Below are 24466 nucleotides of genomic sequence, written 5' to 3'. Positions count from 1 at the left end.
CTTCTCTCAGTTGTGTCTCTGGAAGAAGAATGCAGTTGATCTGAATCAGAGCAATTAACAGTAGCTTCATGTAAGTGTATTTCTGTAAGATATTTTTGGGGAGTAGTGGGGAATGGGGACCCTGTGCTTTATGATTTCTATGTAGTACTAAACCAGTTGTTGAATACTTTTAGAAGAGGTCCCTGGCAGAAACCTCTTGGGTTGTTAGACTCATCCTTGGCTGGATTGCTCAGCAGCTCCGTTTCTGGTTGGTAATGTTCTTCTCCAAGCTGTTATGGGTTTTTAATGGTTAGTTTGGGATTTTTTGCATCCTTTGGAAGAGTTGTGTGAGATGAGCTTTTGTCTCAGCTATTTCTGTGTACATTGTTGGTGTTCCTTGTAGGCTGTCTGTTAATGTTTGTTTATAATTGATTGCATAAAATTGCTGATTTAAGTTTGGTACAGCTGTTTTTTCTCTTACTCCCCTTGACTCATGGGTACAATTGATTGCACTGAGCAGTTCAGTTAATCTTATGACAGTTTATCCTTATCAGAACTTAAGTTATGAATTTACAGCCTTTTTATATAATTCTCTCTGGTTTTTTTTTTTTTTTTTTTTCAAAGCCTGATGAACATTTATTCTTCAACATACAGCTGAATAGATTATTAAGCCTAGACTCCCTTGTTTTTCTTCAGTACTCAGTGGGCAGAGATAGGCTCATTTTAGAGGTATTTGGGAGAGTGTCAGTGCTTGTTCTGGACGATGCAGTCATTCTCTCCTAAATACAGAAAAACCTTTTTGAGATTAGACTAATATAAATTTTATTAATTCTCCCCTTGATATTCCAGACTGATGTATTTCCTGTTGGTAGCTCGGTTTTTAAAATCTGTAGATCTCTAGCATTATCCAATTTCATATAATAAAGGCAGACCTTTCCTTTATTTCTTCAAAATTACTTGAAATCAGTCATACATTAAAAAAAACCAAACTGCTGTCCTTTTGGTTCTTTTGCCTTTTAACATCCCTTAATGCAATTATATGCAGCTACACTTTCAGTTTTTGTAATATTCTCTGAATGCTACACATTCTTCCTTATCTCTGCCCTTTAGTAGTTACCCTGTTCTTGAACTGTTGTTCTTTATTATTCAGTGTGACATTCTGTATCAAGGTATTCTTAAGAAATAACTTTCTTTATGCTGCCTGTCCTTTTAATGTTATCATATTCATATCATATTCATGGTGTTGTAGACTACCCAGTGCTGCTTTTTTCTTTTATATATATATATATATATATATAATTATTTTGGAACCTCAGATAATCTGAAACAATAATTTATACTTGCCATTAGAGTCAGAGGATGGAAACAGGCCAAGATGAGAAGGGGTTGTTAATGTCTTTGTTAAATTTGAAGGGAGGAGAAAACTTTGGGCTTTTGGTATAAACCCCCTTTTTCTTGTATGAAACAAAGCAGCAAACTTCCAGTTAAAACTAGCTTAATTTATGACTTTTTGAGAGAGAAGGATGCTGAGCACCACAAGTAATTAACATAATTCAGTGTGTTCTCCTCTGTGCTACCAGGAGGTCGTGGTTCTTTTAGGATCTGTGATGGCTCACACTGATGGGCACAGACCAGCACTGAAAATGGCATCCCTAAAATGGCAGTCTCTGTTCCAGCTCCTGACATTCTGCTTGTGGATGGAGGGGTGAGAGGAAAGGAGGTGTTAAAACATGGGTTATTCTTTGTGTTGAGGTCATGTTGTGCTGGAATAACATTGAGTGAATTCTTAATTTTTGATATGTATCAATTATTTCATAACTGCAGGAATTGGTAAATAATGAAGTTCCATAAGTAAGTTGGTGGTGGGGTAGGGAAACATTGTACCATAAACAAGTTAGTTAATATCAGAGAAAAAAACTTGTTAACAGTGTTCATGTCTGATGTGTATTCATTTGCATGTTCTTAAATTGCCTTGTGCTTAGATTTTTTTTTTTAATATGAACACTCAGACATGTAGATTTTTATTTTTTTTACTGTAATGACTGATTTTATTTTCCTCAGCTTCATTGTCAGAAGGTTTGGGTGATCAAAAGAACTGTTGGCTGCCCCTTTGGTTTGTATAGAGTGATAAATTCTGGATAGATGACGACTGGAAGGGGAATGAACATTAGATCTGGATAGTTTTTCAGCTCACTGTATATCATGCTCACTTGCCAAAACACAGGTTCTAGTTCTTGTGGCATCCCCTGTCCTTCACTGCACTAAAGCAGTGTCTGGAGACACTGTATTTTGTGCTTTTGTGACAGTACTAGAGAGTGTGACATATGTGTCACATGGAGTGTTGGCATCCTCTGCTAACTGGGAACTTGTGCAACTAGTTATTGCCATATACTGATGGCATCAGTGTTGTTGAATTGTGATTCTGATCTTACCAAAAATTTTGAAAATCAGTGACCTATTTATTGAGTTCTTCCTTCTACTGTCTCCTTTGATGATCAATAGGCATTTTTACATGTTAAAAATTGCTACAGGTATGAGGCTAAACAGGGCAAGAGCTCTTTGTACAGGTGCCATTGATAATCATGGTCACTGTAAATAACATGGATAGATGCAAATGGCAGAACATTCAGAAGTGCTGAAACTGTTGTTAAAGTTTAGTGGAAGAGGTGGAAGACAATCTCTACATTGTCTAGGTGCCCTTTGAAAATTACTGCTGCAGTTCTGTGAAAGCCTGATCATCCCTACTGATATTACACTGGAAGTTTTAGGTACGTTCAGAAAATTATTTAATGCCAACTGCTGAAACTCAGGTTAAAAATTCTGAAGGTTGTATCCAGTGTTGTAGCATTTCAAAGTTTAGGAACCATTTTATATGTGATTTTTTTGCATTTTATTCCTAAATTTCCTCACTTCTCTATTACTGTGCATTTCCACTGAAAAAATCCCTTTTTCTTCCACTCCCACCCTGAAATCTTCCAATTTCTTTCGTTTGAAGATTATATTCTAAAACTTATAGAATTTCCTTCTGTCCTCATATTGTCATTAAAACCAAACAGAAAAGCCTTCCTAACACGCCAGTGCATGTGGGTAAGGCTATAAAACTTCAATGCTTTGTCTGCTAATTTAGGGGAACCATTTGCAAACAGAAACAGTGTATGACATCTCTCCTTTTATTTTTTTTTTTGGATGCACTTTATTCTGTTGTGGTTTTATTCAGTGACTTAGGAATGTATGTTAGTTTTCATCTTGCTGAACAGCTACACTTAGCCTGCATTATGGAAGGTACCAGTCTGAGGTTATTGCAGTTCAGGTGTTTCTACAGGCAAAACTTTTTATGCTTTACTGATCACTTGGTTTTTGTCAAAATACATAGTTGTGTTTAAGTCAGATACGAAGTGTTGGATGCAATCTGAGCTAAGCAGATTAGAACTTTATTTCGTTATCTTGGGTGCTTCACCTTTTGCCTCTTAGGCTTTTTTTTTCTTCCATTTAAAATATTTGTCAGTGAGCACCAACTGTTGTGTTAGAGGAGCAAGTCTGGGGAGTGAAAATTTTCCTCCGTTGCACTGGGAGAACCACCCAGCAGATTTTAAGGAGTGTGAGATCTCCTACCTGTATCTCCCAGCAAATTGCTATGTTGCAGGGAGAGCTAGGACTGTTTGAACACCTCAAACTTAGCTACTTCAGATATTTGCAGTAACTTTGCTGTTGTAGTACTCTATAACAAGTACTGTGAATTCATCAGAGCTGTGAACACAATGTTAAGGCTGTTCACTTCAAGTCACGCATCACTGCACTTATAGGAGTGATTGTGTGGTCGTGTATTTGTATGTGTGGGATTGAATGCCTGAACTGGGTTTGAATGACTGGGTAAAGATCTGCCATCTCAATTTTTACTATTTTATAATATGTTTTTACAATAGTAATTTTTATTTTATGCAGTATGACTTCACCTGTGACTGTTACAGTTGAGCAGATTATATGAACCCAGAACTCTGTTTTGGTGAGATTGTTTCTATTAAGTGGTTGCTTTTTTGTTAACCCCTGAAGGAAAACAAAACCAAGGCTGATTATGGAATACCAGCTTTTAAAACTTCAGATCTCCAAAAGCATAGAATGAGTCCGTTTCGTATCAAATGTAATAAGTGACTGTTTGTCTTCAGCTTGAAGTACTGAGCTGTGTGACACAGTGGAATGAAGTCCACATGGGAGGGTCACCTGTGGCCATCTCTACTGCTATAGCCAGATTAAGCAGTTGCCTTCTAAGATTTCCTTCCTTTGCCAAAGCCGGCAGAGACCAATGCGCTGTTGGAACATGGATGTTCTTCTTTAAATTCCACGTGAAGGTTTTATTTAAAAATCTTGTGCAAATTGTACCTATGTTTGTGTACCACTTACCTGCACAAAGACGTCCTGCTTTGTTTTTGTGAGTACACACGTAAGCATGAGTCGCAAAATCTTGGGCCTGTTGATTCTGTTACCATGGAAAATTCACCTTGTTCCTTGTCCCTGCTGGTTTCTGCTGCTGGACAGTGTGGGAGGTTTTTAGGCCTGGGTTGGAGGGTCTGTTCCTGGATGAGTTCTGAGGGTCAGTGGAGCCTCATGGGTCCTGGTATTAGTGCCCAGGTCATGGGTAAGCAGTGGAATTTGTTGCCCAGTGCCTCTTATGTGTTACTTGGTGAATGTGATTTGGATCATAGTGGATAGCCCTGAGGTTTTCCTGGAGGAAGGTGGAGCTCGTGCTCTGGTTCCTGTTGAACTGTTTTTTAAACTGCAATCACACTAGAATGTTTTTCATGTTCTAGAACACAAAAGAGAGACAGGCATTCCTTAAGAAATGCTTTTAGTTTATGCCCCCCCCCCCGCAAAAAAAAAAATAAAAAAATCCCAAACCCCAATAACCAAACGTTATTTCTGGGTGGGAGAACATTCTGTTTACTGCTTACAAAGAAAAACACTGTAATAATGCCCATTTACTAATACAATAATTTTCTCCTTTTTGGATACTGAAATGCTCTTAGTCAGGACTCTGGGATTAAGAGATCTAAGGTGCTCCCTAGTGCTTGTTTGGAGAGCTGAGATCACCCTTCTTTTTACTTTGTAACATTACTACATCTTGTATTATGTTAAAAAAACAGCACTTGATGAATAGCACTTCAATGTATCATAAGGCATGTAAGTACTTATAGCATTAAATTTTAGATTTTGATCAGGCTCATGTTTCAAGTCACTTTGGACAGCTGCAGTTATTAAGATGGCAATCTGAACGGTTGAAGTCACTCAAGGTAAACTGCAAAATGTACTGCCAGTACTTGAGCAAGGAGTAAGGGAATGATTCAGATTTCTGTCTTGCTTATCTCTGTTGATACAATTTGTTTTCCATCAATGGTTTAAAGTTCTGATTCAGTTTATTACCACTTTTCCAGTCCATGTAGCATGTTTACAGATGAATGCATCACAAAAATTGCCAATTACAGGTTGACCCCTAGCATACCTATGGAGATCAGGGAAAAAAAAACCAAGATGCTATTCAGAGACTTAAGATTATAAGCTTTTCATGCTGGCTTTTTGGCACCTGCAACAGCAAAATACATGTCATGCTTTTTGGAAGAGATTAAACGTAAGAATCTAAGTAGAGATGTTTGCACTTGCTTAGGGTGAAATGGCATTCAAACAGGAAGGTAAATTAAGTGGTGGGTTTCAATACCTTTTATATCAAGATTGTTCGGCCTGACTGTAATGTGCTTCTGGATAAATATAAATTCACAAAACTTAAAAGGGTCAAGCTTCCTCTTCCTGATTCTCACCTGGATTGAGAACCATGACTTTGAATTTTTCCCTTTCTGATCAAGACTAAAGGCTGGATGTGTGTCACTGAGCATGCAAAGTTTGCTTCTGCTGGAATAGCTTTTAGCAGTTTAATGACCCACCTGGAAGTTCTGTCAGAAACATCATACCATTTTTGCTCTTGCTGGGAACATCCTCTACCTTTCCCTCCTCTTTCTTTTAAACACTTTGTCTTCCATAACATTATAATAACCATTATTTCAACAATGTAGAGATGTATCTTGTGAAGAAGTAGGGGTTTTATCCTGCTAAACTGATATCTAAATGGATATTTTTAGATGGAAGTAAGGACAAGAACTATATGCAGCATCTTAGATGTTTCTTTACTGTCAGGTCTTGAGAAATCCTACCCTTATTATTTGCCTTTTAGTTATTGTTGAACTAGTGTACCTCTAGTGTTTTCTTAATTAACTTCAGAAATATCTATTCTTAACACTAGTAACTAATTTATAACTCAGTATGGCATATAGACTGTTTTTTCACTATATATATTTAACGTTTGTTGGCATTGAACTGGTCTGCTTTATTGACTGATCACTTGGTACTGTGATACCATCTTCAATTCTTTGTTGTCAACTTTGAATACCTGAAATGACAAAAGACAAAAGAAAAAGATTCTGTCCTTTGTTACTTCAATACTCTCTTTTAATTTTATTTTTGAAATTATTGCATTGCACTATTTCAGAGCTGATCCCTGGCTTATGAAGTTGGGAAAACTGTCTGCTTATTTCTACCCCTTGTTTTGTTTTGTAAGAAGTAACACTGGAAAATCTGTCATCTTATCCCGTACCATCTTGGAGTTTTCCAGAGTGTGATGCCTTAAGGTCCATCTGGTTTTTTGATTTTCCTATTTTTTTATAAGCTCTATAAGTAGTTATATAGTAGAAGTAGATTTAGAAGCAGCAGCAGCATTTATTCCTTTACCCTTAGCATAATAACTACACACATTCCCCAACCCTATCACCCCATTCCATGCTCCCCATATCAATTCTACCCCTGAATTCCAGTAGAAATGTTTAGTCTCTTGTCAAAGTAGGCCTATTTTGTTTAGAGAACACTTGTACCTTGGCCTAAACCACAAAAGTACAGTCAAGAACTGGGTGAATATATGCCCCTTATACTCTGAAGAAGATGATGGTTGATGAAAAGGAGGTCTTGAAAAGTCCCCAACCCCAATTCCCCAGGGGCGGACCGAGGGTGGAAACATCTGGGATTGGACAGACAATATTATAAATTGTAACATCTCTACAGAGGGAGGGGTTGTAATCTTTGTGTCTAGGCACAAATTAAAATCCTTTCCTTATCTCACCTCCAAAACTAATTGTCTCGGAGTTTTTTTTTCTCCCTGAATTTCTTTAGGCAACAAGTGGTTTGAAAGCCTTTTGGAAATTCAGTCTTCAGTTGTCAAATGAATTACTTATCTCACTCTTTGCTGGTGCCTCCAGTCTGTGGTACAGGGCTTTCTACTCTACAGAGCTATTCAGACTTTCCTTAATTATGTCATATTCCAGTCTCTCTCAGTTCTGTTTTATGTAAAAATTTGTACAAGTCTGTCCAGTAGAAATACTATATGCAGGTTTCTGTTTCCACCGATTCCTACCAAATCCCCCAGATTTATCACCATGGTAATCAATTGTTTCTACCCTATTATCAAACTTGATTTATGCTACACATCACAACTAACAACTCAACAATTCATTTTCACTTCCCTTTAAAGGAATGTCTTCTTCCTGGAAATTTGTTGATGCTCATGGTATTCATTTTGGTTTAATCAAAAATCTAGGGCTGTCTCCTACCTCCCTTTGGGATCCATTTCCTTGTCCGAGAAGATGCACTGATCTAAATGCAAATTGCTCTTGCCACATTGATGACTTAGGTTCAGGGGCAAACATTTTAATGGTGTTACACTTCTTAGGTATTGATGTGTTCTCAGGGACTGTTGTTTAGGTGTGCCATGTCCTAGCCACCAGTTTTGACCACGCATCACAGGCTGATTTTGGGAAATATTGTCAAGTTTTGTCAAGTGTTGTCCTGTGAAAACCTGCTGTTTCAAATTAATATTTGTTTCCAATTCAGAAATGGAAATTTCATGTGGAATTCCAGCTCACTTCTTACTGATCATCAGTAAGTCGTTGCTGAGGCCTAGTTAGTGGTGAGATTTGTTTCTCATCACAAGCTTTGCAAACTCCTGGCATCTTCTTCAAGAGTTTTGAAGGCTGATGCCTTTGGATGTGATCTGGCTGAGTTGAGATTTGGCAGCCTTTGGAGCATGGTCTAAGATGCATGGGTTTGATGCAGACTGGGATTAATTTTTTGTATTTATTCCTTAACAGCCTGGTTGCTAATGGCTTTCCAGCTGTAGCTGTGGTGGTAACTTTTCATGGTTTTGTGCAGCTTTGCAGGAACTGATTTGTTTGCTTGTTGTAATGAGGCCTACTGGAAACATCTACAAGTGTCTCAAAAAATGTTTTGAAAATAAGCACAACCAAATGTTAAGGGAAGATTTTGGTCAATGACAGAGTTCATGGTGACAGTGCTCCTGTGGTGCAGAATGCCCCACTCTCTGTTTCAAGGATAAGATACAAAATGTTTATCTGGGAGAGCAGGCTCAAGCTGTGTTGTAGTAACTTCTAATTATGCTTTTACTATTGGAAGTTGGTGACCCAGGCTGGCTGTGTGCATCTTGTCAAATCCATGTGTTCTTTAAAATGGAACTTGAGAAAACAGACTTACTTATGTGCACAAGATAAGCAAAGGCTGATTGTCAAACGTAATGTGTTCCCTTAAGGTCCCCTCTTGAGCACTTGATTGCAAGCAGTAGGATACTAAGGAGGTTTTCTTGATAATCCAAAGGCAGCCTACCCTTTGGAACCTCCAGCAGCTGGACAGGATGTAGGCCTATTAGCATGGCATGGGAGGAAAAAAAAAGTTTGACATAAAAGAGAGCGTCTAATTGAAATTGTGGGGTGCACAAGGTCTGACTTAAGTGTCCGGACTTCTCTTGTCTGTAAGTTTAGCAGATACTTCCAATTTGGTCCCATAAATTTGGTTCATGGTAGTGTAAATAAACTTAAAACTAAACCCCCCAAACTTTAACTCTTATAAAACCCCCAAAAGTCAAAAACAAAACAGCAACACCAGCCCCCCTCACCATCAACAAAAATTATACCAGCTTAGACTTCAGTGAAAAAGCTGGTCTAGTGAAAAGGCAGCTCTCCCCTCTGCAAGGGAGAGGTAACTATTTTCAACAGTAAACAACACAATTTGCAGAGGAGTATCCACCAGGAAAACTGACAAATTTATCACAGCTTAGAAGTTGCCATTTTTGTAGGGAGACTTCAGAGTTTCCTATCCCAAATTGTTTCTTGTCAGTTAAATGTTTTCTACCTGTTAACACTTACCCTGTCTGGGGGTTGGCTGTTGTGTCAAACAGCATTATTATGTGTTCATCAGATTCTCACTGTAGCAGATATAAAGCTGTTACAAGATAATATTATCATAAAGTCAGTGTTTTCACCTGAACAATTATCTAGGAGTGGCAGATGGTTATTATCTTTTGACAATATTTTATAGCCATAAAGTAGCCACCATTTAACATAATAGGTTCTGCTTTGTTGCACACACTGTAAAACAGGTAATGCAAAAATCTCCCAGTTTTGCATGACTAATCTAGCAAAAGGAAATAGTTGATACATTTTCCCATTTTTTAATTCCCCCTCTCTCTCCAACTGAGGAAATGAAATCTTTTGAAGGTGACAAATTGACCAGATCTTCCAACTGATACAAAACAAGACACTGAGTATTCCCCAATAACTGCAAATTTCTTTTGATGCTGTTTGGTCCAAAATGGGAAGATTGCCAGCTCTTCATTCTGTAGAATCCGCCCTGAAATTATGAACCAGGATATCAGCTATGCATTGATTTTTAAGATGCATGCTGTGAATTATTTCCCTCTAACCTGGCTAGTTATTTCTCTGTTTGAAAGACTTTCATTTCCAATGAGACAAGACTCTGTGTAATTTCTGGCATAAACTAATTCCTTTAGATAATCTGTTACTCTGAAAACATTGCCTTTGCCATTTTAGTCTTAAAGATTTATGATTTATCGAGGCCTTTCTGGGTTTTTAAGAGATATTTTCATGAAGTTAGGTAATATTTTAGCTAGATTTGGATTTTGAATGCAGAATTTAGAAAGCACCGATAAATTTTCCATTTCCCAGCCACAGAAGGGCAGAAAACAAATTTATTTATTCCCTGTTTAGGGCCAACTCATATTTCACCTGAGGCAATAAAAATGCAGGCTTCAGTTCTTCTCCTTTGGCAGAGCAAACGATATGGAAAATTGAATCTCAACTTCCAAGGCAGTAAGAATACAACTCTTTTTGGTTGGTTGGGGGTTTTTTGCTGTTGTTTTTTGCTTTGTTTTGGTTTTGGTTTGTTATGGTAGCTTTTATCTGCTTTAATTAATCAGGTGTGTAGGCAACTCTGCATTCAAAATGGGCAGGCAGCACACAAAACACCAAGCAAAAGCTTGTGGAGCATTCTTCATGTGACACAGTCGTCTGCTCTTCTGCTCATATAAGAGAGGAAAATCCTCTCTTGTAGTTAAGAATTCTCCTACAGAGAATTCAGTTCTAGCAGGCTGCTGAAAAGCTAATGGGAATGAAGAAACAAATGAACAAGTTGCCAAGAAAAGTCTCTCCCCTTTTGCAGTTCATCTACTGGAAAAAAAAAGCTTCCCAGAATTTTTACCTGAGGTTTATAAAGGAGGATGAAAGGGAAAGTGTCTCTTGTATTTTTTGGGAGGGAATGTTCTGAGGAGAGTAATGAATGCTCTGGTTGTGCATTGCAGTGGAAATGAAGGAAACGGGCCCAGATGAGTATAAAGAAAATGGTTATCCTGGTATTTTTTAAACTGACAGCCACATACTAAGAAAAAATGTGACAGGATTATTTTGTAAGGCAAATAATTCTCCATTATCCAGTAGCTAAAGTGAAGAGTGAAAAGTAATTATTATGTCTAAGATAACTAGCTCAAAAGAAAAGTCTAAGTTAAGGCTGACAGTTGGTGGCAAATGTTCTGAACAATTTTATGACAAAATCTGTGAAAGGCCTTGCTGATGCAGAAGAGGTGTATTTCAGTAATCTGGGGAACCTGATACATCAGCCTTAGCCCATGCCCCTTTTGGCTGGCAATTCTTACTGGTTTTTTCCCTCTGTATCACAGAATCAAAATCATTGTGGTAGGAAGGGACATGAAGGTCTGGTCCAACCTGCTGCTCGCAGCTGGGTCCATATTGCACTGAGACCAAGAACAACCTCTCTGAGGTTCTTTATTCTGGTGACTCTCATTATCCTTGCAGTGATTCCCTGTCCTTCCTGCCCCGATCCTCAACTGTTTCATTTTGACTGTTATCACTTATTTACCATCCTCACACCTCAGTAAAGAAGTGCAAGGCCACAGTCAATTAACCTGTTAATGTACAGCTGAGGTTGTCTGGGAATGTTCTTCCAGCATGCCATGCTCACTAAAACTTAAATTCCTATAATTTAAGTAGGGGGTGAGGGATGTGTGCTGATTAACTCATGGTTTCTAGGATCTGTCTGGAAGCTCTTGCTGTATTAGGTGTAAATGTATTCGAAATGTATGAGCTACTTTTTAGAACAGTTTAGCAAAGCTGGGTGTACAAAGCACGTCTGTTCAAGTACTACTGGCTGTGGAAGAGGAAAGGGGGACTGTGCATCAGTCCCCATATTTGTGATCAGATGTAAGAGATCATGGAATCATAGAGTGGTCCAAAACTCATCTAGTTCCAGCCCCCCGTGCCGCAGGCAGGAACACGCTCCACTAGGCCGGGATGTACATGTACCATGAGAATTCCAACATAAGTTCACTTTGAAGGATCAGTCTCTCTGCAGTAGCTGAGATGCAAAAAGGTCTTCTAGGCCATTGTTGCCTTGCCTGGGCCAAATGGCATTCTGGTCATTGTGATGAGGGGTTAACGTGGTCAGATTAAGGTTGAAAGGGTGTATTCCACTGCACTTCAAGAAGCTGAAGTTGTTGAATTTGTTTGGAAGGCAAATTACGTTGTATTTTGGTTATAGCTGCTTCAGTGAAGAGAATGCTCTTTTAGGAAAGAATGGTATTAACGTAATAATTACCTGGGTTATTAACATTATAATTACCTGGGTTCATAGCTGAGACATGGCTAATCTGAGTGAAATTTGCTATGTGCATTCTGGAACTTAGCAGCAGTAGAAAAGGGAGAGGGGGCATATTGCAAACACGATTTGTGGTTATGGTGATTTCCAAGGATTAAGCAAGAATGCTCTGTTTCGTTTACTTCCCCATTGTCTCCTCTTTCCTGTCCTGCTACCACTTCCAATTCCTTATTTTTCCCTCCTGGTCCTACAAAGTCAGCAGCACATTACAGACTATTGAAGAGTATTACCTAGATATCAGGTTGGCCTCTGTGCTTCTGCAGTGCTCTGTCTGCAGAGCTCTCCAAACTTGGCTTGTGTAAAGCTTTAGGTAAGGAGAGAAACTGAAACATACTGAGAGTCTAAGATCATGATTCCTTCATTTCCCTAAGATCCTGGAGTACATCAGCCAAATGGGGAAGCTGACAATCCAGGAACCTGTCTGTAGGCTGAATTTTGTGCCCAGGAAATGGAGGGTAAGGATTGAAGTATAAGCAGTTAGCATCTCAAACCAACCAAATCTTATTGTAATCATGTTAAAATGAATGAGGGAAAGAAATTAAACTCTGGAAGGGATTCATATTGTTGTATGATTCTCACTCATGCAGGGAGAGAAATTTTCTGTAATTTGAAACCTTCATCAGCTGGTTAAACTGATAATTTTGGACTGCTAACTCTGTAATTAATAGATACTCCCTTTAGGAAATATTCTAGTTTCCAGAGTCTGTTTTGGTGGTGAGGTGGCAGGGGGTTTTAGGTGCATTTGGTTTTATTGTGTGGGTTGTTTGGTTTTTTTTTCCTTAGCTTTCTTGAGTTTAAATACTAACATCTTGGAATCATTCATGCATGTGTAAATGAAAATGAACCTTAAGGAGAAGCTGCCAGCTCTGTCAATACTTTGTTCACCCTAAGGTAAAATCCAAAAGAAATACACACTTCAGTTAGTATTTTCTGGGAACAGAACTGAAGCCAGTGTTTCAGACTACAAGTTCCTAAAAACATAAAGCATTGTGTCTCTTTTCCCTTGAAAGTAGTCTATAAGGACTTGCACAGATAATGGTAGGTCCTGAAAAACCTTGCCTAAGGGGATGCCTTTATGCTATTCCCTCTTTTCACTGCCCACAGCCATCTTCTATCTTTATTCTTCTGTTGTCTTGTAGCTTTTGTCTTGCAGCCTCCAGCTCCCTGCTTGTGATAGACACTGGATTTCTGCTCTGATGTCCCGCAATACTGGAGATTCTTAGATTGCACTTTTTTCCCAAGTCAGCCTACTGCTTCCTGGAACACCCTGGCACATTTTGTAGACGTGTTCTTCTTTCAGAAACATCTGTCCTTGTAGCCTAGTACCCATTAACATGAGACATACCTGTTAACTCAGGAGGCTCCTCATCTATGTGTCTTCCGTATTTGATCTCTCTTGACATCACAATTCCCCTTTCAGAGGGACATTTTGTAGTTCAACAGCACTGAAAAAGTCTGCCACAAAAGTAATAATATTTTATTTTAGCTAGCACCTGAAAACAACATCACTTGCATCCACTTGTCTGCATCAATTAATTTCTGGCCTCCACAGGCGATTTGTTCAAGTGTTTTGAAGAGAATATTTTTTTTTCTCTCACATCAAGTCCTAAGTTTCCTTTGCTTTTCTTGAGCATTCCTTGATCCATAATTTTCTCAGGAACTGAGGTGAAGCTTAAACCTCTAGCCTTCTGGATCCTCCTTGCCTTTTTTTTAGATGGACATAAGAGTAGACATTTATGCACTTTGTATGTTATGTGTCTAACACCGGAGCATTTTGGAAACATTAATGCATTTGAGTAAATACCAGATGACTGGGAGCCCTGCCTGTCAATGCCACTCTTAGTGTGAGACAGAATGGCAGTGTTGTCAGATGGATTAGCAACAAACAATATTAGCAATTATCATCTAGTTACTGAGTTTTGGCAGATAAAGTATATTTAGTTAATGCAATCAGAGAAGGAAGGATGTGCATTTTCCTCGCTCTGAGTAATTTTTCTCCACTTTTCTATTAACTTAAAAATTCTTCTCTTGAAATTGCCAGGGCCTTTGAACATTAAGTGATTACCAGTGGTTTCATTTTTGAATAGTGACTAAAACACTGTCATGCTTGTAGAATGTAGATATTCTATTAAAAAAGCCACAGGTGCCAAGAAAATCTATTTCATAAGATTGCTCATGGAGATTTGGCCTTGAGTATTGTCTGAACTTCAGTATGCAGCAAAAAGGTGGGAATTAAATGTAACTTTTTTTTTGAATCTGAATGCAGGAGGAGTGACAGCAGAGAATTGTATACTGGGACTTGCACTTTCCACTTAGTCATCTCGTTCTCTTAACTTGGCACTGGAACTTGCTAAATCTAAATTATTAACAATTATTTGCTGTCAGACATCTTTTTGGTGTTCATCAAAGCATTATGAGTCTGTGGGCATGTGTCTTTTGCCATACTGGGTAGTGCCATTATTGGAAAACTTGGAATCCTTTTCTGAGTAGCACATCCAGGGAATAGGAGTCTTCTGAAAGGAAGCTGACTTCTTGTACAAAGTTTCTTGGTTTCCCATCCTATCATGCCAACAGAGGGTAAAAGATAAAAATCATCTTGGTCAGACTAAACTATCACTGCATGCATTCTTAGGTTTAGGGCTTGCAGCAAAGTATGTTTTATTTTCCATCTTTTCTTTGGGAGACCAAACTGAGTTTTCTATTGCTTCTTCACATACTATATTTTTTAAATTTCTAGTAACTATTTTTCTTTTTTTTCTTTTTTTATAGTGTCTCCACTTGGTTCACTTTTTTTCTTAAACTGAGCAGATAAACTTTAATTAAAGTGCTTCAACTGAGACCTTATCAGTGCCAAGTGGAGTGGAAGGGCATCACCTGTCTTTTTCTTAGATGACATTCAAAGGAAGAGCTATTGATTTTGTCCCAGAGACAGTCTGAGTCATGGCTTTGTCAGACTGCTTTATTATCCATTGGTTAGCTCAGCTCAGATATGATTTTTGGCCATTATGACTAACACCAATATCCCAAAGGAAAATCAGAAGGTACAGTGCACCACTCACGGTAATTGCTGTGGTGACCATGGCAATCTGACAATTTCTTTAAGCATCTATCAATCCACTGTTACAATTAACTCTTACATTGGACATTGACTCATGACAAAGAGATGGGTCATCATCCTTTTCTGCTCTGGGAAGTAGGATACTTGGATGAAAATCAGAAGCTGACCTAATGCATTTTGTATAGGAGGAGGAAGCATCTGTAAGAAAGATAGAGATTAAAACCACCTCAGCTGGACTGTGATCGGTGCTGATTTCTTTTCTTTTCCATTAGATCTCCTAAGGCAAATATATAAGCTTGTTTGTGCTTTGGGAAAATGAAATTAAGCAAGGTTTTATTGATTGTGAAGTGCTTCATCTGGGAAGAGCTTCAGAACATAGTTGAGAGGCTGTGTGTTGGCTGTGGTATTCAGAAGGTCTGCAGTGCAGTACTTGTGTGTGGGGACAAGATCATTTATGCTCGTTGTGTGGGCATATTGTCTGTGCATTCTGTCACACTGACAAGAGCTTGGGAGTTTCTGGTGTATTTATGGCGTTCATCAAGTTCTCAAGTGACCCCTTACGTGTGGCCGTGTATGGACGTAGCAGGCAAAGATGCTGCACAGCTTTTCTAGTATAAGGTGGGTGGACAATATAAAGTTAATAAAATCTGCTTCCATCTTTGTCTTCTTTGAAACTCAGTATCTGGAAGGATAACACCACATTCTAATTTATATTCCCTGATATTATTTTGGGCTTTTGGAAGAAAATTGCTGGTTGGAATCTCAGGCCACAACATAAAGGTCTGACTGCATTTCTGTTGAGCATCTGGGCCCGTGCTTGCTATTCCATAAAAATGTTGTTTGTGGCATCTCTTAGAAGGGTTTGGAAACTGGGAGCTTTTCCACCATGTGTTCCATTCATACAGTATTTCCATTAAGCTGTGTGCAAGTTTTTTTCTCAATTCACTTGAGATTCCTATCATACAAAATAACCTGTTAACTGTGTTTTTCCATTATGGAGATTTTTCTTGGTAGATCTCAGAAGAGCCCTGCCTTTCTATTTACACAGGACTAAGCCCTTTAATGGCTGTCTTTGCTGAACAGCAAAGAGCAGTGTATTCTTCACACAAAAGCCCTTCAAGTGGAGGTCGTGCTGTCCACTTCTGTAGTTATCTCTGTCAATGCTTGAACAACATTAAACTCAATACAATGGTGACATACTACTTCATTTTAGACATAACTGTGGCAGCAGAAGTGGGGTTTTGTTAGTCCTTTCTCCTGCATTCTGTGCACATCAGCCCTCTCTTTCCATCAGTGCTTCAGCCTTGTGCGCATTCACAAACTGGTTCGTGTGGAAGCCCACAGGAAGAGATGCCTGGAAAATGGGAGATAAGCTACAGGTTAGTGCCTGGATCACTTTCTTACTTGCCCCTTTCTTTCCCAGTTGGGTGTGGAGTGTTTGGTGTGGGTGGAACTGAAGAAGATGTCCTGTTTCCATGGAGGTGTCAGTTCATGGGCACAGTTACCAAATACACACAGACTGAGCCAACAGTGCTGACGAAGTCACCATTATTAAACTTCTTGTTTCCTGCTGACCTTGGAGATTGGTGACGTGGACATTCCATGTTCACAGAGGCATTCTGTAATGTAGCACTTTCATAAACTGAACTAGAATTTTGCATAGACACAGTCTCAAGATACTCATGTGAGACCCAGTATGTAATTTAGGATTACCTAACTGTGTGTTTTATCTGTCTGAGTTACTGTGATTGTCCCATTTATTGTGTAACATAAAATGGAATTTAATACTGATGTACCAAATGGCAGTCACATGAATTAACAAGAGCCATGTAAGCTCTGAATTAATTCCTGGCTTAGTGCAAGGGAAGTATCACAGTGGTATTTCTGAAGATGGAGCAAATCTATTGCTTTCACATCATGCATTTCTAATATTCTTGTATTACGTTCTCTTGAGAGACAAAGCAGACTGCAGATCTGTATAGAAAAGGAAATTCAATACCAACACTTATATGAAAGCTTTTAAGAAGTGTTTAAGCTTTAAAGCTCTAAACAAGCTATATTTTTAAATTATATTTTATGGTATTACCCTTTGTACCATAAATTAAATTTTATATTTATATTATTTTGCCTGAAAAAAAGCAATATGCCCTTTGATATTTGTGGTATAGATGGGAATAGTAACAAAGCACATAACTGCTCCCTCTCCAAGTGTTGACATTACTGTCTTCTAGCTTGATCTGAACCCTTATTCATGTCTGTCACTCTTTGGTTTTAGGACCAATCCTACCTACTTTAGCACAGTATTTTCTCCTTTATCTCTGCCCTTTCTGCTAATGTTTTGGTGTTTTGTTGTTTGTTTGTTTGTTTGTTTTTTCCCCATTATGATATATTCGAGTATCAAAAAATGGTTTGTTAAGCACATATACAACTTTACTATTGCCATTTGAAAAATGTTGAGGAAAATTATGTGTTCAGAAAGACAAAGGGGAGATAATTTATTTTAAAAGAAGAATTTTGTAATTCTCTTTTGAGTGGCACCCTTCTCCATTTCTCTGCCTTTTCATTTCTCACCATGTCAACCCAACAGTTGCTTCCATCAGTCTCTAAGCAACCATTTTCTCCTGGTGCTTTCCTCTAGAGAAATCTTTGCTCTTTTTCAACGTTTCAGATTTTCATGGAAGACTTAGAAATGCTCATGTCATAGCATATAAACCAAGAATTGTATGCAGCAATACAGCAAGTGTATTACTATAAATAAGAAGAAATATGCCAGGGTTTGGAAGTTGTTAACTCATTTGTCTACCATTGGTTTCTGTGTTGCCATAGTTATTATATTGTCTCCTTGCATTGGCTAGCCAAGTGGCCAATCCATCCTTGACCAAGCAGCCCTTATAAGCTGCGGGAAATTTGAATAAAGCTCTTCTTTGCTGCTGGATTCCCTGTGTGGTCTCTGTCTCCTGGCTTAAGTACCTCCGCCGCCTGTCCCTGCCACGAGGGATGGGTGGCGGGGGGTGATTCCAGCCCTGAAAACCTTCACAGAGCGGCCGGCTGTGACCCCCATAAACCCCTCGAACTGCAACAGAAATATAAATTGTGTGGAAGATATATAAGAAGTATATATTTTGTAAAGGCAATGAATATTGCAAAAATTTAATTATTAGTAGTGTAATTTTAACACCAGGCAAAAATACATCTTTTTCTATTCACGTAAGAGTTTGATTTAGCATGAACATCCTAACACATTGATGTCAAAGAAGTTCGTTTAGTTGTTGGGGCAACTGTTTGTCATTGGAGGCTCATTGCTTTATGGAAACTATTGTCACAGTGGCTTAAGAGGGTTTCAACAATAAAGTAGCAGCCTTAATACTTAGAAATTTTCCTTCATTCTGCAAATATTCACTTCATATGTAAGGGTTTGTGGTTCTCCTATCTTTGTAACACTTTCTACCCCACTATATTCTTGTTGCTATTGCTTATAGGAGAGTATTTCTGCACCTTTGAACGCTAGGAATCAATAAATTGCTGTAAGAATTTCAAGAAAGCTCAGTGGAGGTTTCCTACTGTAGGTTTTTCACCTGAGTTGTGTTGGCCTTTCAATGGGGGAATTCAAAAATGCAGCCAGCTCTGTGTCTAAACGGTGTGTGGTCATGGGAGAGGTGCCACCCTGAGAGCAGTGTTGTTCTGTTTGCAGAAAGCCACATTCTCGAGGATGTGAACAAGTGCATCATTGCCTTGAGGGAGCAGGATGGGGATGGTTTGGATCGTGCCGCAGGTGCCATCCGAGGACGCGCTTCCAGAGTCGCTCACATTGTTTCGGGCGAGATGGACAATTACGAACCGGGAGCTTACACTGAAGGGGTGATGGCAAATGTTCAGGATCTGACCAAGAATGGTAAGTCTGATTTCTACAGTTTTTACAGTGCTGTAACCTTTCCTTTATATGCCACACTTAAAGTGAATCCTGTGGTTCTCTGATGTGCTGCACTGTCTTGGCCTGAGGGAGGAGTAATCCAAATGGCCTTACCTAACATACCTCTTAGATGGATCGCTGGAACTTAGTCTCCATCTGCAGTGTGGAAAGATTCTGCTTGGGCAGGACCAGCTCGATTGACAGAGCCTCTAGTGTTGACTAGCCAGGTGGCCTTGGCTAAGTGCTTATCCCAATTTTTGTAAGTTCCCTCACCTAGTGCCTTTAGAGTTGTCTTCAACAGTCCATTACATCTTTCTACTTTTCCTGCAGTGGGTGCATGATATGGAATGTGATATACCCATTCAAAGAATGCCCAGCAAAAGCAGGTTTCATGGAACAGTGGAAGTGTGACCAAGTTCATTGGCAAGGTTCATACATGCTGCTTCATACATGATTAAAGCACACACAGAAAAGCAAACTAAAAGAGAAAATCAATCATTGTAAAACCAAAACCAACCAAAAATTATCCACCTGGAACAGAGAAAAGAGTGAACGCTCTAATCTACACCTTTTTATATATTGTGTTATGGAAAGGAATGATATGGAATACTTCCATAGATTCCTGACCCTGTTGCTAAAGGAAGGCTTGATAATCCAAGAAACGAACTCACTACATTCACTAACAATTCACTCTGTGGTCTCTACTCTCCTGTCAGCATCTTGTTCAATCCGGTGATGCCATTCAATTCAAAACTAATTTTTAATTTTTTTTTATTTTTTTTTTTTTAATTACATGGTCTGCTTAAGGTTGTTTAAATTATGGAAGACTTTTCCTGGAGTTGTCAATGCAAGTAACAATGTTTGGAGACTTGTAACTAATGAAGCAGCAGATTTTCACTGTGTTGCAGTGACCTCACCCCACTTGTTCTCAGCAGATGAAAGGCAAACTCAGATAGAGAGAAGCAAGTGCATGACTTGTGTCTACTTCCACTTAAAAAACTATTGGGCAGTGGTCAGATATCCCAAAATATCTTCAGTTCTGCTAAACAAATTTGAAACTACCTGAAATGGTTTGTAGTCTCCACCTGAAATGGTTTGTAGTGGGTATCATATCTTGGAAAGTGCCTGTGCTGGCCACAGGGATGTAACTGTATTGTACTATAGATAGTTCCTGTTATTTACATAAATGAATCTTTGACCTTTCATAGTGTATGCTTACTAACAATAATAAAAAGAAATTACCTGTGGAGCTCCCAAGACTTCCATGTTTTCAGTGGTTTCAGTGGTTGGGCAGTTAAACTGCTCTTAAAAAAGTCTGTACATATAGTCTGAAATATAGGATTTAGCTTCATGAACTCAGAAGTCTAAATCCTAGCTCTCTCAGTCTAAACAAATGTCTGGTACCTTACATTTGACTGACATTTGCTTTATTTTACCTCCACAAAAGACAGAAATGTTGTTTGAGCTCTTTCTTAATAAGTTCAGATATGTCCAGGGCAGAACTGTCTTCATGTGAACAAGAATAAACTGACGTTGCAGGGAAGTGGCTAAAGGGACAGAATAGTGAGAAGAGTTTGAAATAGGCTTGCCTGTTTTTGTTTTCTGATATTTTGATGAGAAAATCTGAATATTTTCACCATTACATTAATTTTTCATGACTTCTGAAAGTACTCTGACAACTACCAAGGGAAGCAGCATAGAAAAGCATAGTTTTGATTATCTTGTAAAAGCTGAGCCTATCTTTCTTGAAACCAATAGTGTTTCAAGACATTAGGAGTTGACACTGACTTCTGTTCTGTTGCCTTGCTTCAACAGTAATATATATAATGTACCTAAACCTGTCATAAGACAGGGAGACATAAAACTGGTTTTGGTTGGAATGCTTGCCTATGTCAAGAGACATCAAGCGTGTGACATCTCAAATGACTTTGCAGTACTTCAGACCAAAGAATCCACTGTCTTTATGTTGTTCAATAGGAGCAGAAAAAAACAAACGTGTACCTTTCATTTTCACCTGTGTTTATATGATCTGGAATGAATAGACAGCAAGTCAGGTGAGGGCTTTTTGGTTTTGATGACCTTATTTCATTGGTTTGCTGTAACTTTTTCAGCTGACAGGTAAAATGCAGGTAGGTTGCAGCCCTGAGGTGTAACCTCAACCATTCTGTCACAGCTGAGTCTTTCATGTGCCAGCTGATTGCAAGGTGACACTTCACCAGGACAGAGCTGTGCCATCACCTCCTCAGTGAGCTTACATAAGTAACCTGGGGCAGTGAAGTGCATCCTTCATGCCTAGTAAAAAGGTGAAGTGTTACTGAAGAGAAATTATTGCAGGCAGAGTATAGAATTACTGAAAACGAAATTACAGACTAGTAGCAGACACGGAAATAGCAGAGAAATAAAAACAAAAATGAAAGAGAGAATGGGAGCAGAAATAAGAAGGATGCAAATTGGAGGTAACAGGAAAGAGAGAATGTGCATAAAGAGGAGCAGATATATTTACTGTTTGTTAAAACAAAGATTGAGGTTAAATTGTAGAACATATGTTGAGGTAGTTTATAAGAAAAGAAAGAGGTTTAATTCTCTGCATTGCAGTATGAAATAAAAGAGCATAAGATCACTGAATCTGTCTCTTCAGATGGATGGCATCAGACATATTTGAGATAAAGTGAGCTATTCAACAGTAATATCATAATACTGCTGTACCATAAGTATTTAAAGCTGGAGCTTAATTTCCTAGTTGTGTAGTGCTGTTTACATATGAGCTGTTAACAGCCAAATGGATCTCTACAGCACCATACAATGGAGTGTCTGCTTTCTCAGGCTTATTTATGCTGTTCCTCCATTTTACCCCTTCCCTTTCCCTGAACAAGAAGACAGACCCCAAGCCAACTAACAACAAGGCTCTGCAAAAGCACCGTTTAAGGTGTGGAGTTGAGCTTTTAGAAGCTGGATACTACCAGAAGTGAAGTTGAATTTGCAGCCTTCATTTTCTTTGATTTGCATTCTGTGTACATGACGTGCATTATGACATTGTGGTTATGTGATCACACACAGTTATGTTACAAACCAGCTGCTTTATTCAGGTCACTGGATGGACCTGCTTTAGACATATGCTGGGGTCACATTTTAGAGGAGGAGGCTGGTGTCCACAGGCTAAATTTGGAAAGTAATGAGGCAGAAGACTGCAGGAGGAGAATATATGATCTCATATTAAGGATAGTTATGGATGGACTTGATGATCTTGGTCTTTTTAAACCTAAATGATTCTCTGATTCTGCAGTTCATTGGCACTGCCCAGGTCTGTACAGAGTTCCTGCATGGTGCTGAGTTCGTGAAGCTACAACTCTTTGGGGGGTGCAGGGGTGCCCCCAGCTCCTGCTCTGAGTGAGCACCACACTGGCAGTGTCCTTGTTCTACAGCACCATGAGACTGGGACATACTCTGTCCCTTCTTGGTCTCAGGTTTTGGTGGGAAGAGGGAGTGGGTTGGAGAGAGAGTAGCAGAGCATTCCAGCCACATCCCTGGTCTAGGCATCTGGAAGTCAGCCTTGACAGTCATGCCCTGGAAATGTTGTTGCCCCAGGGTTCTGTCACAGGTGAGAGTGGAAGGCTTAGACAAAATTTATCAAACAAGCCCTGCCATTGAGTCCCAAGGTGCAGAAAGGATTCCTTTGTTTTCTAAACCCCTTCTCAGAGAGGAATCCAATCTTAGCCTTGGATTATGTCAGTGGTTTAAATTTAAGGGATTACAGAGGTGTGATTGAACCACCTTTGTCCCGCAGGTTTAAACGACTGGCAAAATGAGAATAATTATATAAAATGAATCATTTATTACTACAGATGACCAGACAAAAGGTCTTAATCACAATTATTTACTACACAATACAAAAGCTAAAACTACTTGTATAGCATAAGATAGGATAGTGTACTATATTGAAGCAACTATAGAAACAATTATATTAAAGCTAGCAAAAAAGAAAATAGAAAAGTAGAGATGTGATGTGACTCACCCAGACCAACGCTTGTGGAGAGATCTCTTTCTCTCAGCCTTGAGGACTGTCCTTGGAGAGTGTCCCCAGCCAAGGAAGGAATCTCCACACATACAGCCCAAGAGGGTTATGTTAGAAGAACCTGACTGCATGAGAGGAGACTGTACTTTTATAGTATAAAGTGACTGACTGCTAGCCACATATTTACAGACCAGCTATCAGCTTATCTGATTCCAAGTCTGGTGAACCAGGATGGTTTTACTGAAACAACACCCTGGCACCAGCAGTTGATCTTGCATGATAGCTTGATAGAATGCATGAGGGCTTTGCATTGTATGGATTCTCTGATTGGATTTTAGATCTTATCAGGGTGAGTCTGTCATGCCACAGGTCTGTATGAAACCTTTACTGACCACTGGAGAAAACAGTGTTCAGTCCTGTGGTCTGTATATACTCTGTGAAGTCACTGGGTTTAAACCAGCATTTCCTATTTCATTTTACGAGTGCAAAGGTAGTGGAGCTTGAGGCTGTATTCTGGTCTGGTTAAGACTGTGAAAACATTAATACTGATACCTCGCTGCCATTCCTAATGTCTGACACTGTTGATTAGATTGAAATAGATTGTTGCATTTTGATGGGGTTGGTGTACTGCTGCATGACAGCAAAACGAAACCTTTAGAAACAACACTGTTTATAAAACCCTAAGGTCTTTCCACTTAAAAACTGGAAGGGTAACCTTGTACCGTGTTTTTAAATATCAGTCTACTCTGCTATTTTACTGCCTGCCAGAATCCGCAGTGGTTAAATTTAAGTCAGCAATTTACATTATGGCAGGTATCTGTTGATATAAGTAAAATGCCTGTATTGTAAATTTGTTCTGCAGTTGTGCTTTCATGCCAAAGTATAATGACATAAACATATGTGTAAACACACATATAAATCTTTAGTTATTGAGATCTAAAGATCTAGTAAAAAACAAGGAAAAGGGTGGAGACAAAGATTGTAAATATTTTAACTATCTCAAGGAACTAGTGGAAGTATCTTTCTCTGAATCACAAGTTTTGAGTCCGTGATTTTTTATTCCAGTAGTGCTGATGGAATTACAGCAAACCATTGTCCACAACTTCTTATGACTAGGATTATGAAATACCTTGTAATTCACATGGGGATAGATCTTAACTCTTAAGTTTAGGAATAGTAACACAGTTCCATTTGGAACTAAAACTGAATTTGGCTGATCTCAAGGTCAGCTGTAGGCATTTTTGTGAGATAGATACTGCTATGACACAAGTACTATTCTTGCTTCCTCGGAAGTATAGCTGAAGGTAGAGTTTAATCTCTGAGGCAGAATGGTGATGTCAAATGTGAAGTTTAACATGGAGCCTTAGCTCTGTGTGAGCTCTGCTCAGCAATAACAAAAGCATCCCTGAATTATCAACAGTGTTTCCAGTACAAAGCC

The 24466-nt window shown here is 38.9% G+C and overlaps 1 protein-coding gene across 7 annotated transcripts in view; it reads left to right on the top strand.

Annotated features, from left to right (window-relative positions):
- Window positions 1–24466, top strand: part of CTNNA3 (catenin alpha 3) — a 443012-nt gene that overhangs the window by 321134 nt on the left and 97412 nt on the right. For all 7 annotated transcript variants that reach the window (XM_051800260.1, XM_051800262.1, XM_051800261.1 and 4 more), the window contains one exon: window positions 18798–18998. In XM_051800260.1, coding sequence (XP_051656220.1) covers window positions 18798–18998 — 201 coding nt within the window. The remainder of the gene's footprint in view (window positions 1–18797; window positions 18999–24466) is intronic.

This window comes from Manacus candei, unplaced genomic scaffold (genome assembly GCF_025592945.1).
Source record: "Manacus candei isolate 608988 ecotype Guabito, Panama unplaced genomic scaffold, ASM2559294v1 h1tg000050l, whole genome shotgun sequence".
Lineage (NCBI taxonomy): Eukaryota > Metazoa > Chordata > Aves > Passeriformes > Pipridae > Manacus > Manacus candei.
The sequence above is the reverse complement of the archived record's forward strand: the minus strand, read 5'-3'. Positions and strand labels throughout refer to the sequence as shown.